The sequence below is a fragment of the Prunus mume genome, linkage group LG8 (assembly GCF_029339155.1).
Source record: "Prunus mume cultivar Tortuosa linkage group LG8, ASM2933915v1, whole genome shotgun sequence".
In the NCBI taxonomy this organism is placed as follows: domain Eukaryota; kingdom Viridiplantae; phylum Streptophyta; class Magnoliopsida; order Rosales; family Rosaceae; genus Prunus; species Prunus mume.
Window position 1 is genome coordinate 7,249,580 of NC_142705.1, and position 21,251 is coordinate 7,270,830.

At 38.3% G+C, this 21,251-nt stretch overlaps 4 protein-coding genes and 1 pseudogene across 13 annotated transcripts; all 5 read right to left on the reverse strand.

The window, feature by feature from the left end:
• Positions 1–268: 268 nt before the first annotated feature.
• LOC103340132 (phosphatidylinositol/phosphatidylcholine transfer protein SFH12-like) lies at positions 269–5,276 on the reverse strand. Of its 9 annotated transcripts, none has more exons than XM_016796336.2 (16): positions 5,092–5,276; positions 4,241–4,285; positions 4,117–4,175; positions 3,578–3,836; positions 3,390–3,489; positions 2,926–3,192; positions 2,602–2,679; positions 2,389–2,490; positions 2,257–2,306; positions 1,986–2,085; positions 1,823–1,870; positions 1,622–1,723; positions 1,265–1,406; positions 799–1,181; positions 556–648; positions 269–435 (listed from the first exon to the last, which is right to left on the reverse strand). In XM_016796336.2, the coding sequence occupies exons 2-16, from the start codon at positions 4,270–4,272 to the stop codon at positions 424–426; spliced, it is 1,827 nt and encodes a 608-aa protein (XP_016651822.2). In that variant the 5' UTR covers positions 4,273–4,285; positions 5,092–5,276; the 3' UTR covers positions 269–423. The 9 variants fall into 9 exon arrangements, with proteins under 9 accessions (XP_016651822.2, XP_016651823.2, XP_016651820.2 ...); XM_016796337.2 differs by having other exon boundaries at positions 799–1,184; positions 3,578–3,830; positions 5,092–5,273; XM_016796334.2 differs by having other exon boundaries at positions 799–1,184; positions 5,092–5,273.
• Positions 5,277–5,912: 636 nt separating this feature from the next.
• Positions 5,913–9,943, reverse strand: ZAR1 (HOPZ-ACTIVATED RESISTANCE 1). 2 transcript variants are annotated; one of them, XM_089043172.1, is made up of 3 exons: positions 9,466–9,943; positions 9,261–9,304; positions 5,913–8,911 (listed from the first exon to the last, which is right to left on the reverse strand). In XM_089043172.1, the coding sequence occupies exon 3, from the start codon at positions 8,898–8,900 to the stop codon at positions 6,354–6,356; it is 2,547 nt and encodes an 848-aa protein (XP_088899298.1). In that variant the 5' UTR covers positions 8,901–8,911; positions 9,261–9,304; positions 9,466–9,943; the 3' UTR covers positions 5,913–6,353. The 2 variants fall into 2 exon arrangements, with proteins under 2 accessions (XP_088899298.1, XP_008241727.2); XM_008243505.3 differs by having other exon boundaries at positions 9,261–9,305; positions 9,427–9,943.
• Positions 9,944–11,623: 1,680 nt separating this feature from the next.
• On the reverse strand, positions 11,624–13,404 carry LOC148914609 (AAA-ATPase At2g18193-like). Its single transcript, XM_089042605.1, has 2 exons — positions 12,500–13,404; positions 11,624–12,326 (listed from the first exon to the last, which is right to left on the reverse strand). Exons 1-2 carry the CDS (start codon positions 13,325–13,327, stop codon positions 11,862–11,864), a joined length of 1,293 nt encoding a protein of 430 aa, XP_088898731.1. The 5' UTR covers positions 13,328–13,404; the 3' UTR covers positions 11,624–11,861.
• Positions 13,405–13,559: 155 nt separating this feature from the next.
• LOC103340285 (AAA-ATPase At2g18193 pseudogene) lies at positions 13,560–17,094 on the reverse strand (annotated as a pseudogene).
• Positions 17,095–18,494: 1,400 nt separating this feature from the next.
• On the reverse strand, positions 18,495–20,514 carry LOC148914610 (AAA-ATPase At2g18193-like). Its single transcript, XM_089042604.1, has 2 exons — positions 19,318–20,514; positions 18,495–19,193 (listed from the first exon to the last, which is right to left on the reverse strand). The coding sequence occupies exons 1-2, from the start codon at positions 20,143–20,145 to the stop codon at positions 18,708–18,710; spliced, it is 1,314 nt and encodes a 437-aa protein (XP_088898730.1). The 5' UTR covers positions 20,146–20,514; the 3' UTR covers positions 18,495–18,707.
• Positions 20,515–21,251: the final 737 nt, after the last annotated feature.

The window sequence follows — 21,251 nt, forward strand, 5'->3', positions numbered from 1 at the left end:
TATCCAGATTCTAAATAATCTAAGTAGCTCAACTTCACACTTGCTTTCCTGCTAGCAAACATAAGAAAGTCTTTGCGTACAACTAAAACATGATGAGAAGAGATCATGCAAACACCCCAAATCCAATTGGGTATCTACCAAACACTATATGCTTTACTAATTATTAGACTTTAGAAATTTATTTTGAAAAATATATCTGCATAATCATTGACCCAAAATAAAGGAAAGAAATAATCTGCAAAATGGTGATGGTCTGGCAAACTCTGTATCTGGCCAAAACTTCTGTTCATTCAGATATGTGGTAAACGTTTATGGAACAATAATTAGAGTAGGAGTGCATTTGGGTGGCTTTGGAGAGCCAACAACATTCAAAGTATTCAACAAAGCATATGCATCTTTCTTCTGTGTTTGACATTTCACCTTTCACCAGATGAACTGCATTGCAAGCCAAAAGCATATTAGAAATGTCACAAACTCCACATAAAATCTAAGGCTGAATTATTATTAGGAACTAAATAGGTGATGTTGTGATCTTAGTGTCAGTCAGTGGCATACCATTTTCTTATTGATCTTATTCTTCTTCTTCTTCTTTTTTTTGTCAAGACTTCCCAAGAGCTCGTCTTGCCGGGTAAGCGACTCCTCCAGAGCCTAAACAAAGAAACCATTTGAATGAGATATCATACACATCTCTATTGAACATTTATTATTGGATGCAGCAGCAGCATTTGTGCAGATAGGCTTAACAGCTCTGTTCAAAAAAGTTCATAAAGGAACTTAAAGAAACCCAAGATAAGATACCTGCTTTGTTGCCATGAGCTCTTGCTCCAAGGCATCAACCCGGCCTAAAGCAGTTTTCAGCATTCTGTCCTTCTCAGCCGGCACGGTAGCTGGTTTCACACTCAGCATGCTCATTCTCTCTTCCAGTTCAGCCATGCGCTTCATGACAGACATGAGATCTGTACCAGAGATGGCAGGGTATGAAGGCCCCTGGGTTTTGATCATTGTGTCACCATCACAAACAGTGCTGGAGTAGAAGGTGGAATCAGTGAGCTTCTTTGGCATGTTACGCGTCAGTCTGACCATGGTGACTATTCCCATAACAAACGCCATAACAGCAGCCAAAATCTGAGAGCCGAACCCATCAGGAACTTTGCAAGCATCATCCCTGGAAAAACAATCTCCTGCTGCAAGTTAAAGGAAACTCAGAGCCTATTTATTTAATAAAAGACACATAAAAAGAAAGAAAATACAGATATAAGGTCACCTATGTTCTTAGATGATGAACCCTTTGATAGGGCAAAGTTGCTGCTCCCTGCCATTTGCCAACTTGAATCCACAGTTTTACCAACCATTGGGACATGTTCCTTGCACTTGTAAGATTCATGGAAATTTTTCGCTATGGATGCCTGTGAAGATTGTTTATCTTAAAAGACCTTGTTGCAAACTAAAAAAATAAAGTATCCCACTTCAAATGCTGAATGTTTTGACAATTGAATTTGACCAACAATTCCTATCATACTCAGATTGCAAACAAATAAATGCCTGATTTATCTAGCAATTGTTTCATACACACGGAGATTTGGTAGCAACTAAAATGAACTTGGAAGTCTTTGATACTTACTTCTTCCTGAAAGCGAGAAAGTCCTGGATACTCGATATGCTCCATTGTAAATCTAGGAGAGAAAGGTCGCTTATCAGCTAGAGTTGGAGCTGTGTCACGTTCCTGGGAAGATTATATAAATAAGCTTGAGCTTTTTTTTACGACAATAAGCACCAAATGAGATGTATCTTACAAAACCAGTTAAAATCAAGTAAGACCTACTTGAATTCCAGATTTTCTTGAACATTTATGATCACCATTTTGGACCATCTGCATGTGCACAAGTCAAATATATAATAATTTTAATTCAACTGCAAACTAAAGAAAGTATACGGAGTTGCAATGTTATATAGAAAAGAAAACAGAAACAGAATGGTTTGTCCACCTGCATTATCTCTGGCTTTTTCCAGGGGCCCTTATCAGAACGCATACAACCTCCTTGATCAGCACAAGTACATGTACCACCTAAGAACTCGGGCAGCTCACTGGAGCAAAGCCAAACCAGAAAGGGAATATCAAAATAAACAAACTGAAGCAGCACCGTGGCGCATTTAAACAGACGACACCATTTGGGAACACTTGAAAACAATACAGGTTATAAATCCTGGGTTAGCAAAATTAAGAGTGCAAGATAAATTGCACAATTAGAGACTTACCTAGCATCAATTATTTCAAGTAGCTTGCTCTGATACTTATTGCCAAGGACCTGGATGATAATAACTTTCCTTTATTAATAATATGGCCCTGACAAGAACTAGCATTTGTAGCATCAAAAGCTATGTACTCACATTTATCTTTGCCGCTGTCTTGGGATCAATGAAGGACTTCACGGTGTTCCACAGCATTCTAAAACCAGGACCAGCATTGATGATAAACATGCGATTCAAGGTCTGCATTGTTCACAACATTTTTTCATGGCATCACAATTCTGCTATCGACGATAAAAGTTCTAAAAATCCGGAAATTTATAGACCAAAATATGTCAACTTTTAAGACAGTACCTCAGGGTAATTGTCACCGTCAATCTTCTGAAGGCGAGCAATAAGATCCCTGGCAGCTTTATTGAAATTTTTAAGTCCCTAAGGCATAAAATTTGTTAAAATAGTTCATTCCATGCAATGAAATGGTGAAAAAAAAAAAGAAAAAAAGAAAAGACATGACTTCAAAGACAGAAGAACTTGTGAGACCGCTATGTAAAATATGCACACTGCTTAAACTGTGTATGCCTCTTAAGATTGATTGCAGTCATTATCCATAATGGTTGACATTTAAACAACATAACAACTTCTCTCTAATTTTCCATAGTAATTATAGTTGTCACATACCACTCCTTGCACATCGAGGATCGTTGTGCTTTGGTCAATGTGCTTCTTTGCTGCAATTGAGCAAGCTGGGAACTTAACAGCAAATGTCCTTTCAAACTCCCGGACATGGTATTTCACATAGCGGTCCATGGTTGTGGCTTGCATCAGCTTGGTCACATCTACTTGCCCTATTCTCTCAATATACACAGGTTGTCCATCCTTGTCTACTCCATGATGTCCTTGGGGATAGTGTTGCAAGACTTCACTGTGTTCCTTGAATTCAAAATCCTAGACAAAAAGATGGATAAATGAGTAACTAAATTGATGAATAAATATAAGCAAATGAGAATCTGCTGGAGAGTCTATTACTGGGAAAAATGAAAATATGATCTAAACTAAAAGAAGACATTTAAAAAATGAAGAGATGTAAAATAAAACAATCAGCAAAATTCAAAAGCCTTACCAACTATTTTTACAGTGATTACCTCCATAATTGTGTCAGCACCGAATTCCTTCCTCCACTCGAGCATGTCAGACCACATTTGCTTGGTTTTCTCGATATCAAATTTTCTGGCCTTCAAGAATCTGTCGTACAATGATTTTAGATGAAGAAAACTGAAAAATCAGAAAAAGTATCCACAAAACTGCAAGTGGAACAACAAGAGGAAGAAACCTGAGCATCATATGATAATCATCGTGCTTGGAAGGAAGAAGCTCCTCCAATATAAGTGCCTGGCGCAATGAGTCCACAGCTTGTAACTCCACAGAGTCGTGCACATCCTCAATTTCGACAGACAAGACTTTACTGCTTCTTCTACCCCTTTTGGACAAAGATTTTCTGAACCTAGCAGAGGCATTCATTGCTTTCTTCCTCAACGACGCAACTCTAGTCTTTCCCTCTTCCTCAGAAATTTCGACATCAGATACTGAAATTATACAAAAGATGATTGTTCTATGCACATCAAACATGAGACATCAAAATATGCAAAGATCATGAATTTATGAGTCTACCTATATCAATGCATCCAAGGTTTTGTTATTTCAACATCCTAAGGTCCTTTTAAGTGTCAATGCACATTATATATTTAAGAGAAATCCAAACATTTGAAGCATCTAGTTATATATACATAATATAAACGTGTCTTGTGAATATACATTGATTCTCAATGATTATTGATGAACAATATGAGACAGAAATGGCAGTTTTATTACCTGGTCTTGCAGAGAGAGATACAGACATGGCGTCACACGTTAGAAAACGGTTTCCTTCTCTGAAAATCTATGCAAAATTAGCCAAAGGGCAGAAGAATCAAGCACTCATATCACAGATACAGACCTGGAACCAAAGCCCTGCCCAAATGCCCGCATTTACATTCCCACTCTGGAAACCAAGATCACAAAACAGACCAAATTATACTAATTATGCTAATTTCCAACCAAATGCAGCTCAAATTTATAAATACCTAAATTTTTTTTTAAAAAAAAAACATCAAAACCAAACTGAAGGCAAATTAATTCAAATAAAAATGAGCAGAATTTAGGGGACCAAATTGAACAAAACGACAGTGGGATAGAGGGTTTAGAAGATTATTACCTCTGGTGATAAACACAGTGGGTGGTCAGTCCAAAAAAAAAAAAAATCAAGGGGGGATTGGGGCAGAGAGACAACAATGGGTATATATATCCTGAAACATAGTTGGGATTTGACCATGCTTAGAAAATGACGGAGAGACAGTGAGGTAGACACGTCGAAGAGAGACAGAAATTAGTATGTTGTTTTCTTTTTTAAGGTTTCGATTCAGAGCTTGGTGTTGACGAGGTCTCAAAAACGCCATGCTCATTTTGCTAGTCTTGTGTTATTCTTAACCAACAACAGAGAAAGAGACAGAGAAGAAGAGAAGTTGGCGAAATGCAAGGCAACTCCACTCAAATCCTAGATAACTGAGCTGACTAACTTCGACCACTAAAGTCTGTTTTGCTTGTTTCCCGGGAAAATTATTCTCACTACTTTCAGACATAGTTTATGTGAACACTAACTTGTTTAGATTCTTTGTTAGATCAAACAAACAATTACAAAGAGTATTATGTTAAGATTGAAGCTCAAAAGAAAATCTAACTAAAACGAAATCGAAAAACACAACCTAAAACAAACAAGAACAAGCATAACTCAATTAAAGAAAGACATACATTGTGTTCTCTTCGTCTGTTTTCTTCACCAAGTGACTTTCTTTTGGGCTAGAAACAAACACCCTTTGTTATATAGTGTGCATTTGGAGATAGTGATTTCAAATCTATAGATTTGAATTTGATTGGTTTGGATTGTGTTGTATTTACTACAAGTTGTAATAGAAGAAAATCTGAAATATATATATTTGAAATTCTTCATTGGATCTAGCCATTTTAATTACAAAATGTGACACAATATCTTCGGCGCATGCACTTCGAGAGATTTCTATGCCAGTTAAGAAATTCACCCATTTACTTTTTGTGTTTTTATAGTCATTTTTTCATTAACTTTTCTAACTTTATTGCTAATATTCAATCTCTTTCTTTTAATTCGATTAATCCAAATGTACATTGTTATTATTTATGATTATTCAGCATTTTAAAAAAAAAAACCAGATATTTTTCTTAATTCCCCTGAATTCTACACCATGGATTCAAAATTTACAGTATTTTCTGGTTGCTTACCAAGCTTCTTGATTTATTGTCATTTCTCTTTCCAAACTAAACCAACCTCCAAGGATTTTGCTTGATTGTTTCCTTGTTGGCTGAAATTGCATGTTGGTTGGACGTGAAAATATTTAGCTCAAACAAGGTGAGCTTGAGTTGACTCACAGCCACGCACTTTTACAGTAAAACTGGAAGTTCAAATTCATTCAGCCTTGATTCTTCCCTTTGATATCTTGGCCATCCAGGTAGGATAGAGTTGGCTTTCCTGAAAAACTGTCATTCCATTGTTGCAATAGTCACACAAAAAATTTCCATAAAGAAAAATCACAAAGTACTTTCTAGTCAATAGGCCTGGAAGAATATATTTCCAATGCAATTTTGTTCCTCAGAAAGAAAAAAAACAGAAAGGATACACTCAGAAGGTAACTTAAATTAGATGTGGCAACAAGTATACAAGTCAGAAAGCATTGCAAACTCAGGTATCATTTTCTTTTTTTTTTGTCTTTCCTCTTTTTTCAGTCTGAATCGGAATCAAGATTCACAGAGGATTTGACTGTCCCATGAACACCTTCATGATATCCATCGTCGTCTTTCTTCTTCTAATTATACCTCTAAAAATGGCAGTTTAGAGACTCCACCACAAGCTAAGGACATTTATGCAACATAGAGCATGTACATATATTACATGCCCTCATGCTTATTTACAAGGAAAACTGAATTGAACCCTTGCTAAAATTCAATGGTAGCACTAGCTGGCTAGCACATGACATTTGCATTTAGCTTTTGTGCACTTCCTCCTTCCAGACACCACCTCTAAACCCAACATTCTCAATTGGAAAAGATACCAGCTCTGGGCACCAGCTCACATTGACGACTCTCAATGCTGGCATAACTTGTTGAAGCCTCTCCCATTCTTCTTCGAAATCGGAAAGAGATTCCAACAGTAAGCCCTCAATTTTCCAGACAGTGTTGTCATTCCCCCAAAACTTTTCATTCATCCTTGCAACATTGCCTGATGATATTGAAAGATACCTCAATATAGGAAGTGAGATGGGATTGAGCCAAGATGGACTAATCTTTCCTGGATAGAATTCTAGGCTGAGCTCATGGAGCTGTTGAGGAGGGAACAGCTTGTCAAGCTTGGCTGTGAGGTCATTATTACCATGACTATCAAAGCAACTTATTGACAGATGCTGCAGTTCTTGTAGATTTACCAATACATTGACCTCAGTATCTCCAATCTCATCAGAGCAACTCAGTCGAATCCCTAGTGTCCTAAGCCGAATTAAATTTCTGAGCTCACCAATCCTGCAACCTTCTAACTGGCTTGATTTGGCTGGTTTGAATCCCAATAACACTTCAAGATTTGAAAGCCTTCCCAAGCCTTTAGGTAGATACTCGAGTGAACCACAATGGCTGGCATCTAAGACCCTTAACTTCTTGAAAGTCATAATACAAGGGGGGAGTATCTTTAAGTTTTGACAGTAGCTGGCATCCAAAACCTGAAGGTTGCTAAGCTTGTCAAGTGAAGGTGGGAGTTGAACCAACGGATGTGTGTTGCTTACACTAAGGTAGGTTAGGTGTTGAAGAACACCAATCTGATGTAAAAGGCCTGAGAGAGGTGTATCAAAGATTGACCTGGACAAATCCATTGCTCGAAGGTTTCTAGACTTACAAAACTTCTTTGCAGTGTTTGAAGCAATCTTGTTCACTTCACCTGTCTTAGTTGTAGATAACAATGCACGCAGCTTGTGATTGGCCTTCTGAGCCATGCTACTTGCAATACCCAAATGGCGGCAGTTTTTACCTTCTGTGTTGAAAAATGCATCATCTTCTGCCATTTTTATCACCACATCCCGAACCATATCATGAATTTTACATGTGGAGATTGTTCCATGATAAGTCTTGTCCACCACCTCTAGCAAACATCGATTTGTTAGCCCCGAGAAACAATCTTCCCCTGCTGCAATTGCTGATCTACCATTTCTCAGCGGAATAAAACCTTCTCCAAGCCACCAATGTACCAATTGGTCTTTGGTTATGACACAATCTTCAGGATAAAGAGACAAACAAAGAAAGCATGACTTCAAGTAAGATGGGAGTTCATCATAACTCAATTGTAGAGAAGCCATAACTGAGTTATCATTCTCTGCTAATTCATCACGAAAATGGTCTGCAATTCGCCTCCATTCATGATAGCGTGATGGTTTGCAGAGCATTATTCCTCCAACTGCCTTGATTGCTAATGGAAGACCCTTACACTTCTCAACAATCTCCTTTCCAACATTTTCCAGTTCTGGATGCATACACTCACCTCCATCAGCTGCAAATGCAATCTTCTGAAATAGCAGCCAACTATCATCCTTGCTGAGGCATTTGGGCCAATGCAATCTTGCTTCCTTCACTCCCATTTTCTGTGCAACCTTCTCTATCCTTGTGGTGATAATGATGCTGCTTCCATTTCCCTTTGGCAATGCTTCATAAATTCTGAGCCACCAAGTGACATCCAAGCTCCACACATCATCCATCACAATCAAAAACCTCTTGCCTAAAAGATATTCATTTATTTTCTTTAGTAATTCACCCTTATCGTCTCCTACGCTTGCATCTCCCAAGTTCCTTAACATACTTCTCATGATTTGCTCTTCACTGAAATTTTGAGAAACAGAAACCCAAATTCTTCTATCAAAGTGCTCCTCAATCTTCCTGTCATTAAATACTTTTTGAGCAATAGTGGTTTTCCCCAGGCCCCCCATGCCCACAACTCCAATAGCTAGTATCCCCTTATCAGCTTCAAATAACCATTCTTTGAGCTTACTCGCATCGCCTTCCAAACCTACGACTTGGGTGTGATCATACACAGGACTGCTCCATCTAGGCATCAGGTCATTTTGTGCATTTATTGGCTCCAGTTGATTCAGCAGTGGAACTCCAAGATAGGAGGAAATGTCTTGCTTAATGCTGGCAATTTTCCTATTGATTTCTCCAAGGCTCTTCCCAGTTTGATATTGGAATGGAAGTTTAAAAGGGTTGGTGCACATAAACCAACCGCTGGAAAACAGCCCATCATCTCTTGATTGAAGCTGACAATCTGCTAGTATGTCTTCAGCTTCATAAATCAATTCTCTCAAATTAGCCATTACGCGACGAACGGTCTCTTTCTTCCTCTTGAGCCTCTCTGCATCTTTGAGAAAGCTTTGCATCAGTTGAAGCTCAGATTGTAATGTTTCAAATTTGTCCCTGAATTCACTGAAAACACGGCTCTCCTCTGATAAAGCTCCCAACAACTTCTCCAAGAACACTGTTACTACAGCATCCACCATCTTGCACAAATCTAATAAGAAAAAGAAAAAAAAAACTGAGACTTTCTCACATTTTGAACATATAACACTCAAGAGTGTAGCAAACTATCAATTATCTTTTACAATTATGGACTATTGTTTCTTGATATCAATTTCCCAAAGGCTCCTACTCAAAAATCAACATGTCTCAATCCCCTTCTTCCTTTGAACAACCAAGTCTCAACCAAATCTAAAAATATATTACTGAAAATGATATGGTGTCTCCTAATTATATTGACAGAAGAACTGATAGGAATGGAATATATTTACATATTGGTTGGTTGATCAAGGATGTAAGCAAAAAGAAATTGTAGAACTGAGTCAGGGTAAAGTGAAACTTACATTAATTGGGTTTTGTTTACTTTGTTAATCTTCTCTCTGCACACCCTGGGATCATGTTTGATCAGACCAAGATTATCATCAAATAAATAAATAAAGGAGCAAAACTTCTGCAACCAATAAATAAGGAAAAAAAGGGTTCACGATTGACAAATATAGAGACACTTACAACTGAACCCTGTTAGAGAACAAAAGAATTCTGAACAGTCCTCTGTGTTTCTCTGCTTCCTAGAACACAAGAATTCTGCAAGCTTTGATTTGGCTCAAATGGAGGAAAAAGGCAGATGCACAGAAAGGAATTTACAGAACAATTCCTTGTCTGTCAAAGCCTAAAGGGACCCAAGTCAACGAGACAAGTTCGGAGAAGTTCTACAAGACAGGGGAGAAATTTCCATCAAATGCTGGTGGTTGCTTCCTGTTGCCTTCCTCGTTGACAAAAGTCAAAGTCTCTGTTTGCGTGTCTTTTGCCATATGAATGAATGGGGCCTGAAACTTTTCCTTGATCAAGGGGGAGGATGGTGTTGGGGGAATTTCTTTGATCAATTAACTTGGGGACATATATATTTGAGGTTGCTTAATTTGAAAGCTTTTTAGACCCCACAACTCCCAGTACGAATATGAAACAGGCATAGAGCTAGAGCTAGCCATAGCCAAATATATACAATTTCCAGGCCATGCAGCATGAGAGTACAGTTGCCAAGTATTTACTGTGGGGTGGGTCCATCTCCTTCACATGCATGATGCATCAAACCACACAGAAGCTGCTGGCTGGTGGTTGCTTCTCCTTCCTTGCAGTTGAGTTATTGTATATATATATATATATATATATAGAAACTTTAGAAAGTACCACATATTTCAAATCCCATGAATTGAAGGTGTATAATAGATTTTCTTCTTCTTCAGTTTGGTATTATAATTAGAAAGGAACTGCTTTTAATTACTGCATTTTAAAAGTAGCCACTTGCACTCTATGCATGAACCAAGGAGGAGCAGGAAAAACTACTATGATTATCCTTGAGTTCTCTAACATCTTTTGGAATGTATAAAATTGCATTTACATCTTAAATTGCATTTTTTAAAGGCATTTTTTATTGAGAGGACCAATAACATACTAAACTCACACACACGATACGTAAATGTGAAAAAATAACACATTATTTAAGATATGAGTGAAAAAATAACATATGACGCTATACAAACGTTTAGAGTGACTTTGGACCCAAAATTCCACATATTGAGTTTGGCCTGCTTGCATTCATACAATTGAAAATTAGTGAATGATAACATCCAAATTCTCTCTTCATTTCATCTTTCTCTAATTCAAGAATGTTATTAAAATACACCTCATTCCCAAATCCCCCCTTCTTCCTTTGAACAACCATGTGTCAACCAAATCTAAAATATTTGGAAAATGATAGGAATGGAATGTATTTGCATTGGTTGATTAAGGATGGAAGGAAAAAAAAAAGGAATTGAGTCAGGGTAAAGACAGAGGGAGATGCAAAGTTAAGAGGCTAGCTCATAAATGAATTTACGAGACAATCCATGTCTATGTGATCCTAGCCGCTGTATGGATTTCATTTCAGAAGGCAACTTGGTAATTCTGCTCACAATTACTTGTGAACGCGTAAAAGGGTCCCAAGTCAACGCGACATGTTTGAAGAATTTCTGTAAGACCAGAAATTTCCATCAAATGCTGGTGGTTGCTTCTCGTTGCCTTCCCTGTTGACCAAAGTCAAAGTCTCAGTTTGCATGACTTTTGCCACATGAATATGGGACATGACACTTTTATTTCTTACTCATCCTCTTCCTCAGTTCCTCTATTTGGTATTAATCTACGACATGACAAGAACATTTTATTTTGGACTAAAAAATTGCGAACAGTTCTCTCCTTAAACTTTTTTCCACTTGTTAGGGAGTTACAATTGCCTCCTTCCGGCCATTGCCTATTATTAATGGACTTGACTACTGTAATGGGAAGAATACAATTGTAACTCCCTAACACCACTAAGGAAAGAAAAATTTCATTTAATAGTCATTCAAATACAAGAATTCCTTGCAAACCGATACAGGCTAAGCCTTATTAAAACCTTGCCTTGAAAATTCTCAGTGAAAGAAAATTCGGTCACAGAAAAAAGCAGTTAATTTTTGTAATTTCAAAAGACACTTGTACTCTGAAGCATGAAAAACTACTACGTTTATCCTTAATCTCTTGAAATACCAAATTACATCTCCAGTGAAACTATATGGGATTTTTACTCAAGTGGGTTGTATGCAATTATATGGGGATGTAAAATTGCGAACATAATCTCAAACATTTAATGTTAAAGTAAGAAGATCAATTTGAAAAGAACAAGAAAAAGGAAAAACGAAAAAGGGTTAATCACACCATTACTTTATTTATCGATATAACCAAAGTGATTACATCATAATCAGATCGGATAATAGGACAACACCAAACATGGACCCAACAGAAAAAGGACACCAAACAAAACCTAGGAATCTAACATCCATATTTATTTTTCCAACAAAAGTACTTGAACTCAAAACCATCTCAAAGGGGCTCGCGATAGCTCATATTAGATGGATGAGTTATCACCTTCATCATTCACTTTCAGATCCATTTCCTGCTTTTTCTTCTTCTTGAGTTTCTGTCTCATCAACATTATTAGCCCCTTCAAGCTTCCTAAGTTTGAGAAACTTGACAACTCTTTCAAGAGCAGCATCAACATCAACATCATCATCATCACCATCAACATCATCGTCATTTTGCCTCAAGAAATCTTCACAAATGTCAGCAGGGGTGACCTTTGTGCTCTCTAGCAACCCTACGATTTCTCCCTTAAGCCGATGGCTGTCGAAGTCTTGAATTCCAAGGTAGTTGGAGGCCAAAATGCTAAACGCACTCGGTGTGCAATAAGACATGTGAATGTGGACGTCCATTCGACCAGGACGCAGCAATACAGGGTCGAGACGATCCTTGTGGTTTGTTGTGAACACAATAACTCTCTCATCACCACAACTTGACCAAAGACCATCCATGAAGTTTAGTAGGCCTGAGAGTGTGAACTGCAAAATCAACATAACACTGAATGTAAATAATATTTTTATTATTTACAGAACAAATCACCAAATGCGATTATCAAATATGCATAATTAAGAGGTGCATTTAAGGTCACTATATTTAAAGAAAAATTAAAATTCACCACCGAAAAAAAAAGAAAAAAAAAGTAGGTACTAACCCGGTTATCCTTATTATGGACGGTGAAATCAATATCCTCAATCACCAAAATGGAACGATTTGTAGTGGACAGAACCACACTCTTCAAATGAGAGTCGCTGCGAATACTAGCAAGCTCCAAATCAAACACATCAAACTTGAGATGATTAGCCATGGCCGCAATCAGGCTGGATTTTCCAGTACCAGGAGGGCCGTACAACAAGTAGCCCCTTTTCCAAGCCTTGCCTACCTTCTTATAAAACTCCCTCCTGGCCACAAACCTGTCCAAGTCCTTCATAATCTTTCTCTTCAGGTCGGGCTCCATGGCGATCGTCTCGAACGTAGCTGGGTGCTCCAAATCCACTGATGAGTTGGTAAGGTTAGAAAGTTTGAGAATCTTTTCCTCTTTTTTAATGGCTTCGGCCCGACCAACCACATAGGGTAAGTAGGAGCTCATGACTTTTTCTTTGTGTTTCTTTTGGAACGTTAGCTCAAAGCGATATTCTACGCTGCCGTCACGGAATGTTTCGACCACGTAACGCCAGTTGAGGTTAATGTCCTCAAAGGTGTCGGGGACTTGCTCACCGCTTTCCATGGCAAGCTTGACGGTCTCTTGCCGCGGCGTTTTGCTCACTTGGATGGTTCGGGTGGAGGGATTGATCAAGTCAATGGTTGGGAGGTAGCGCTCGGCGGCATCGTAGACTTGGTTGGGTGGCCTGTAGTCCCGGCGGATGATGAAAGTAAGGTCCTCATGACGATCATGAAGATCATGACGAGGGGAGATAAGGGTAGCAAGGTAATTGAGGGCAGTGGAAATGAGAAGCAGGAGCTGCTCCAAGATAAAATTCATGGCTGATGGATCGATGCAGCAAGGGAGAGAGAGAGAGAGGCACAGCTTGAGAACAAGATGCGGATGGTGTTGCAGGGTCGTTTCTATATATAATATATATATATATAGATGAGACGTTGCTTACTTTGCAAGCTGTTTTCAGACCCACAACAGCGTTTGGGTAGACCCCCCAACTCCGAGTACGATATAAACAAGACAGAGGGCTAGCCATAGCCCAATAGGGCATTTGTGCCTACGTGTGCTGCACCTGCATCCACGGCAAGTTTTCACTGTGGAGTGGGTCCATATCCTTGACATGCATCACCCCAGCTGCTGGTTCGTGGTTGCTTCTCCTTGCCTTCCTCTTGTTAGTCTGCCTTTTTTTCTGATTTCCAATGTGACCAAAGTCTCTAAAGCCAAAATCAAAACCTACAAAAACCACATTAAAATTAATAGTCCACATCATTTTATAATTACGCATAATCTCAAATAAATTCTACAAATCCAATATAGTCGAATTCTAAAATAATCCAGGTGCTTAAATGAACTATATCACCATTATCTTCTGAAGAAGCGTTGTTGTAACCACATTCACCAGCATAAATTCTTGAAAGGACCATTTTGCCAAATTTTTGTTAAGACAACACCACTTGATTGTAGTTTTTATTTTTTTGGGGGCCAAAGTTAGGAAGGAGGAATGAGAAACTCACACGCATAAATACAATGAGACTTGAACCCAAATCACTTAAGAGCACACCAAAAATTTGAGCCACAATGCCCATTAGTCTTGACTGTAGCCTTTTTATCAGTCAAAATGTATACATGCACCTTCTCTAATCACATCTTTTACAAATTAAAATTGGATCAAAGTTGGGGATATTTACGTGAGGTGGTTTAATTTGCAAGTTTCTTAGACCCAAAACCGCGTGCACACAATCCCCAGTACGTTATTGTCATCTTGTTGACTAAAGTCATCCCTTTCCTCGTGTTTTGGATAAATATTTGATTGATTATTTTTGGACTGCTAGTGGTACAATAACAATACAAATGCTTGACTAACCATTCACATGCGCAACAAACAAAAAAAGCCTTCATTTGGTTGCACAGACATTCCACGCCCAGTACTTTCATTTGTTTGCTTCTCTTTTCCTTCCTTTTTCTCAACCACCTTACCATAATTAACCATACAATAATTAATTCAACTCTTTTTCCATTATAATGAAGAAGATTAATTAATACATATATATATATTATATAGTTGATTTTTGCTACCAAACACTTTCCAGCATCTATATATCACCATCATTTATTTTCTATGTCATCATTCACTTTGACATTTATTTCCTGCCTTCTTTCTTCTTCTCTCTTGAAAATATTAAGGGCCCGTCTGGTAACGTTTTGGAGAATGTTTTCGAGAATATTTTGGAGAATGAAAACAAGAAAACAAATTTGCATTTTGAAATGAAAATGCGTCTGTAGATTAATTAAAACATCTTTAAAACAAAAACAATAACGTGTCTGGTAGAACAATTGTTTTTCAGGTGTATTTTTGCTAATTTCAGTTCTAATTTTTTTTAATTCTGATATTTTTAGAGGCTAAAATTATTGTAAACAATGAAAAAAATTTAAGCTCAAAAACTATCTTATCTCCTTTTTTTCTTTTTTTCCTTTTTCTTCTTTTTCTCATTTTCTCTCTTTCCTCCTCTTTTCTTCTTCTTTTCCTTCACATGGCTGCTTCTTTTTTCTCTTTTTCTTCCTATTTCCTACTTTCTTCCCCTTTTCTTCTTCCTTTCCTTCCCCAGGCCGTTTCTTTTTTCTCCTTTTCTTCCTCTTTTCTTCTTCCTTTCCTTCCCAGGCTACACCCACTCCTCCTTCCTTCCATGCCATGAATCCCATACACCCACCCATCTCTCTCTCTCTCTCTCTTGATCCACTAATTAATGGTTGTGATGGTTTGATTGGGTAATGATGGTGGTTGAGTTGGGTATGTGGTGGTTCTTCTTCTTGTCTCTGTTTTTTTTTCTTCTTCCTCTGTTTTTTTTTCTTAATTTGCAGATCTGTTTATTTTGGGTCAGAGAAGATGGGTGTTGTTCCTGTTGGTGGGTTTATCGGTTGTCAAGAGAGAGAGCTAGAGTTGTTGATGGGATGCATTCTTGTGTCTTCGGAAAACACTGAAAATGAAATCACTGAAAACAACTTTTTTTCATTTTCAACTTTTGTTCACAAAGTCAGATTTGTTTTCAGAAAACGTTTTGTGAGGGAAAACGAAAACGATGCACCGAACGTGTTTTTGTGAAACAAAAACAGAAAACAGGCTCTAAAAACATTACCGAACGGAACATTATTAACATCGACATCCATTTTCTGCTTTTTTGCTTCTTCAATTTCGGGTTTATCACCTTCAAGCTTCTTAAGTTTGAAAAAGTCGACAAGTCTTTCGGGAGCAGCATCAGCATCTTCATCATCATCCTCATCATTTGTCTTCAGTAGTTCCTCACAAATCTCAGCAGGAGTAACCTTTGTGCTCTCTAGCAAGCCTACGATTTCTCCGTAAAGTCTATGACCGTCCAAGTCAGGAATGCCAAGGTAGTTGGAGGCCAAAACCTTAAACCCACTTGGGGTGCAATAACCCATGTAAATGTGGACATCCATTCTGCCAGGACGCAACAATGCAGGATCAAGCCGATCCTTGTGGTTTGTTGTGAACACAATAATTCTCTCATCTCCGCAACCTGACAGTGTGAACTGCATGCATGCAAATATCAACATATAATATTAATCTTTATTATTTACAGAACAAAATCACAAAACTATCAAATATACTAATTAATAAAAATAAAAATTCAGCCCAGGATCCAAGGTTCTAAATTCGATTCCCAGTGTCGCTTGGTATAAAAATTTACAAACAAAGAGTAGGTACTGCGGTTTTCCTTATCATTATTGACGGAGCAATCAATATCCTCAATCACCAAAATGGAACGATTTGTAGTGGACAGCAACGCCCTCTTCAACTCAGAGTCACTGTCAATAGCATCAAGCTCCAATTCAAACACATCAAACTTAAGATAATTAGCTATGGCTGCAATGAAGCTGGGTTTTCCAGTGCCAGGTGGGCCATACAACAAGTAGTCTCTTTTCCAAGCCTTGCCCACCTTCTTATAAAACTCCCTCCTGCTCACAAACCTCTCCAAATCCTTTATAATTTTCACTTTAGGCCGGGCTCCATGGCTATCGTCTCAAACGTAGACGGGTGCTCGAATTCGACTTCATTGTACGAGTTAACGTTGCGGAGGTTGAGAATCTTGCTCTCTTGTTTAATGGCTTCGTCGAGACGAACAACATAGCCCAAGTAGAAGGTCATGACTTTGTCTTTGTGTTCCCTTTGAAACGTCAGCTCAAAGCGACGTTCAACACAGCCGTTCGGATGTTTTTCGACCACGTAAAGCCAGTTCAGGTCAATGCCGTCAAAGGTGTCGGGGACTTGCTCACCGCTTTCAATGGCGAGCTTTATTGTTTCTCTGCGAGGTGTTTTGGTGACTCGGATTGTCCGAGTGGAGGGATTGATCAACTGAATGGTTGGGAGGTACAGGTGGGCGGGGTCGTAGACTTGGTTGGATGGCGAGCCCTCCTTGCGGATGATCAAAGTAAGGCCATGATGATAATTCATGGCGGATGGATCATGGATGGATGCAGGGCAAGGGAGGCAGAGGTTGAGAAGAAGGAGGATGCTCCTGTTGGGTGGAAATTTTTTTTTTTTAATATCAAAATTTGGTTTATATATAGTTGAGGTTGTTGGAAGTTTGAAAGCAAATGTCTCACATTGGATAAAACAAAAGATTCCACATGCTTTATAAGCACTAGCCTCTCCACATGTGCGGAGGTTTTTTTTATTTTTATTTTAAATTTGTTTTAGAATTTAAAAAGATAATGATAGTTGTGTTATAAAAATAGATCTATTATCTGATTTGTCTTTTTAATTTTAATTTTTTTATATGAAAAACTGTGAATTTACCATATTATCCTTGATTAATAATATTTAAATAATTTTTAATCTCTTAAGCCTGTTTATACAATATATTTTGTTACTGTCTACTTTTAGAGTTGTGTTATAATATAGTGATTCTATAGTATAAGACATTTACAGATTTTTCCTAACAGAGGTTTGCTTGATTTGCAAGAAGAAAAAGAAAAAAAAAATTCAGGTTTCGGTAGACCCCACAATCCCTAGTAAAAGACATGGAACCGCAAAAAGCCCAATGTCATGCTGTTCAGCCACACACATTTGCATAGCAATAGCGACGAAGACGACTTCTTACACATAATTTCTCCACTTTGGTATGTACACTATAATTAACAAAGAAACTGTTGTTAATTATTGCATTTCCAATAGCAGCCATTGTCTTTGGCAAAAATCGGGATTTCACTCATGGAAAACGGAGCATTTTGCAGCATTTCCAATACTATCAACTCAGAATTTTGCAAATTACATGCGGGTAATGTTGGGAGATTTCACAATCCAAAATTCCGAGCTCAAATTCTATAACAATATGTGAATTTTGTAAATCTCAACATAGGAAATTTCATTTTCAGCCCGCCAAATCTTCTAGATAAATATTAGGACCATCTACCCATATCAATTCTGCTAGAAGGAGAGCGCGAGGAGGACATCCATCCGATGGTGCTCGATTAATTTTGCTAGTGAACAAGAGGAGGACATCCTTAATATATGGGAATTTTGCACAAATATCACATGAACTATAAGGATTATATATAATACCACCTAAAAAATTTATTATAACAATGTGACATCCAAATTTTCCTTAATGTCGTAATGTATTACCTAATCGTTAAATCTATTGTTAAGTGATAACATGATCAAGGTGAGGCCCAGATTTTGCTGAGGTGGCTGCTACATTTGCACCTTGTAAATGTTTTTATTTTTTAGCTTGCAATGTTGAAAACTAATATTAAAATAAGAAAACTTTATAAATAATTTTTTAAAAAAAAACCAGCGCATCCCTCTCTTCCTCTCAGCCCCACTCGACGCTCCCCCACCCCATTTCTTCTAGATTAATTTGCCTCTATTTTTAAATTCGAGATCAAGCTATTATGTGTTTTGAATCTGAAGAGACACATAGAGGAGAGAGAGAGAGAGAGAGAGAGAGAGAGAGAGGGTTTGGGGCTTTATATATTAATTATTTTTTATCATCAATTGCATTAAACTAGAAAAAAGTTCAAGTGACTATACACATGTCTTCCATTACTTCATTATTTATCGATATATATAATAACCATAACAAGGATAGCCAAACAGAAAGAAGAAACATAACACCGAACAAAACCAAATACAAAAGTACTTAAAGCCAAAGGGGCTAGCTAGCTATAGCTATGGTCGATTATTTTAGGTGCTTGAGCTCTCACTGTCGTCATCATTAACATTGACATCCATATCCTGCCTTTGTCCTCCTTGAAATTCTGGTTTATCAATATTTTTATTATTATTATCCCCTTCAAGCTTCTTGAGTTTGAGAAATTTGACAACTCCTTGGAGAGCAGCATCAACATCATCATCGTCAACATCATCATCTCTCTTCAATAGCTCCTCACAAACCTCAGCAGGGGCGACCTCTGTGCTCTCTAGCAACCCCGCGATTTCTCCGTAAAGAGGATGACGGTCCAAGTCCTGAACACCAAGGTAGTTGGAGGCCAAAACCTTAAAGGCATGCGGAGTGCAATAGGACATGTGAATGTGGACGTCCATTCGACCAGGACGCAGCAATGCGGGCTCAAGCCGATCCTTGTGGTTTGTTGTGAACACAATAATTCTCTCGTCACCGCAGCTCGACCACAGACCATCCATGAAGTTTAGCAGGCCTGAGAGCGTGATCTGCAAATATCAACATAGTAATTAAAATTTTTATTATGTTACACAAAACAAAAGGCAAAAATTATCAAACACCTAATTCACCCAAAAAAGAAAAAGAAAAAAGTAGGTATAGGTCGGTACTAACCCCGCACTTCCGATTTCGCGCATTTCTGGCGCTGAAATCAATATCCTCAATGACCAAAATAGAACGATTTGCAGTGGACAGCAACACGCTCTTCAATTGAGAGTCACTATAAATACCATCAAGCCCCAATTCATACACGTCAAACTTGAGATGATTAGCCATGGCTGCAATCAAGCTGGATTTGCCAGTGCCAGGAGGGCCATACAACAAGTAGCCTCTTTTCCAAGCCTTGCCCACCTTCTTATAAAACTCCCTCCTCCTCACAAACCTGTCCAAGTCCTTGATAATCTTTGTCTTCAGGTCGGGCTCCATGGCGATCGTCTCGAACGTGGCTGGGTGCTCCAGATCCACTCGTGATGGTGAGTTAACGCTGCGAAGTTTGAGAATCTTTTCCTCTTTTTTAATGGCTTCAGCCCGAGTAACCACATGGCGCAAGTAGGAGGTCAAGACTTTGTCTTTGTGTTTCTTGTGGAAGGTTAGCTCGAAGCGACGTGTCACCTGGCCCCTCGGGGATGTTTGGACCACGTAGAGCCATTTGAGGTTAATGTCCTCAAAGGTGTCGGCGATCAGCTCACCGCTGTCGATGGCAAGCTTGACGGTTTCTTGGCGAGGCGTTTTGCTGACTTGGATGGTTCGGGTGGAGGGATTGATCAAGTCAATGGATGGGAGGTAGAGCTCGGCGGCGTCGTAGACTTGGTTGGGTGGCGTACTCTTCTGGTGGATGATGAAAGTAAGGTCATGATGATAATGGCGAGGGGAGAAAAGGGTAGCAAGGTAATTGAGGGCAGTGGAAATGAAAAGCATGATTTGCTCCGCGATGAAATTCATGGCGGAAGGATGGATGCAGGGTAAGCAAGGCAGAGGTTGAGAAGAAGAAGAAGGAGGAGATGTTCGTGTTGGGGGACTTTTTAATCAAATTTGGGGATATATATATATATATATATATTTGAGGTTTGTTACTTAGGGGGCAAGAAGTTCATATACAGTACTAGTGAAACCACAGCCACAATTGCTCATGGCAAGATCGACAAAGACCTGTAGAAGTTCATATATTTGAGGTTTGTTACTTAGGGGGTAAGTCTCTGGATAAATATTCAATAAATATTTTACTGTGTTAGGACTGATAGTGGGAAATGCTTGACTCTTTTTCTCCTATCATGACTCATCATCACGAAAAGTTGAACGTAGGAGTTGGGTTGGGTGAGTTGTTTGATTAGATTGTTATGCTTTTATAATGCCTAAAGCCAAAATGAATAAAGAAATGGAAAACAATTTTCTTAGTGAGGCTCTTTCAGAGTTTTAGAGGTTTATTTTTCCACAAATTCGGACCCTACGAGAACTTTTTTTTTGAGTGGATATTACTTTTCTCCTCCCTGGTAATAATGACTTTTCGGGAATCACCCTTCTTAATTTCCTAGCAGTTTCTCACTGCTTTCACAGAGACCAGCACATGCATGGATAGATGCGTTCAATTTTTCCTCGAAAGATTATTCGGGTTGATACTTGGGAAGGTAGCAAGAGCGAGGAAGAAACCTAGTGCAGACCATGATTAATTTGATGGATTTGATGTTTTCAATCATACCGGATTGATCTTAACTTGATCAATTTGCATACAGTTGCCATTCTTTTCCAACCATTCAAATTGCAACGACACAGAAAAAGCTTCTGGTTGCACCAAAATTCAAACACTATGAAGACGTACAACAAAAAATATAAATCCTCTCCACTTTGGTAAGTAAACTATGATATAATTAAGAAAGTAACTGTTGTTAATTATTTCATTTCAACACTAAACAAAAAAAATAAAGTGGCAACAATCACTATTATTTGAGAATTTTCATATTAATATATGAGAATTTTGCACAAATACCACATCAACTATAGGATTGTGCATAAATACCACCTAAAAAATTTGTTCTGACAAATGTGACACT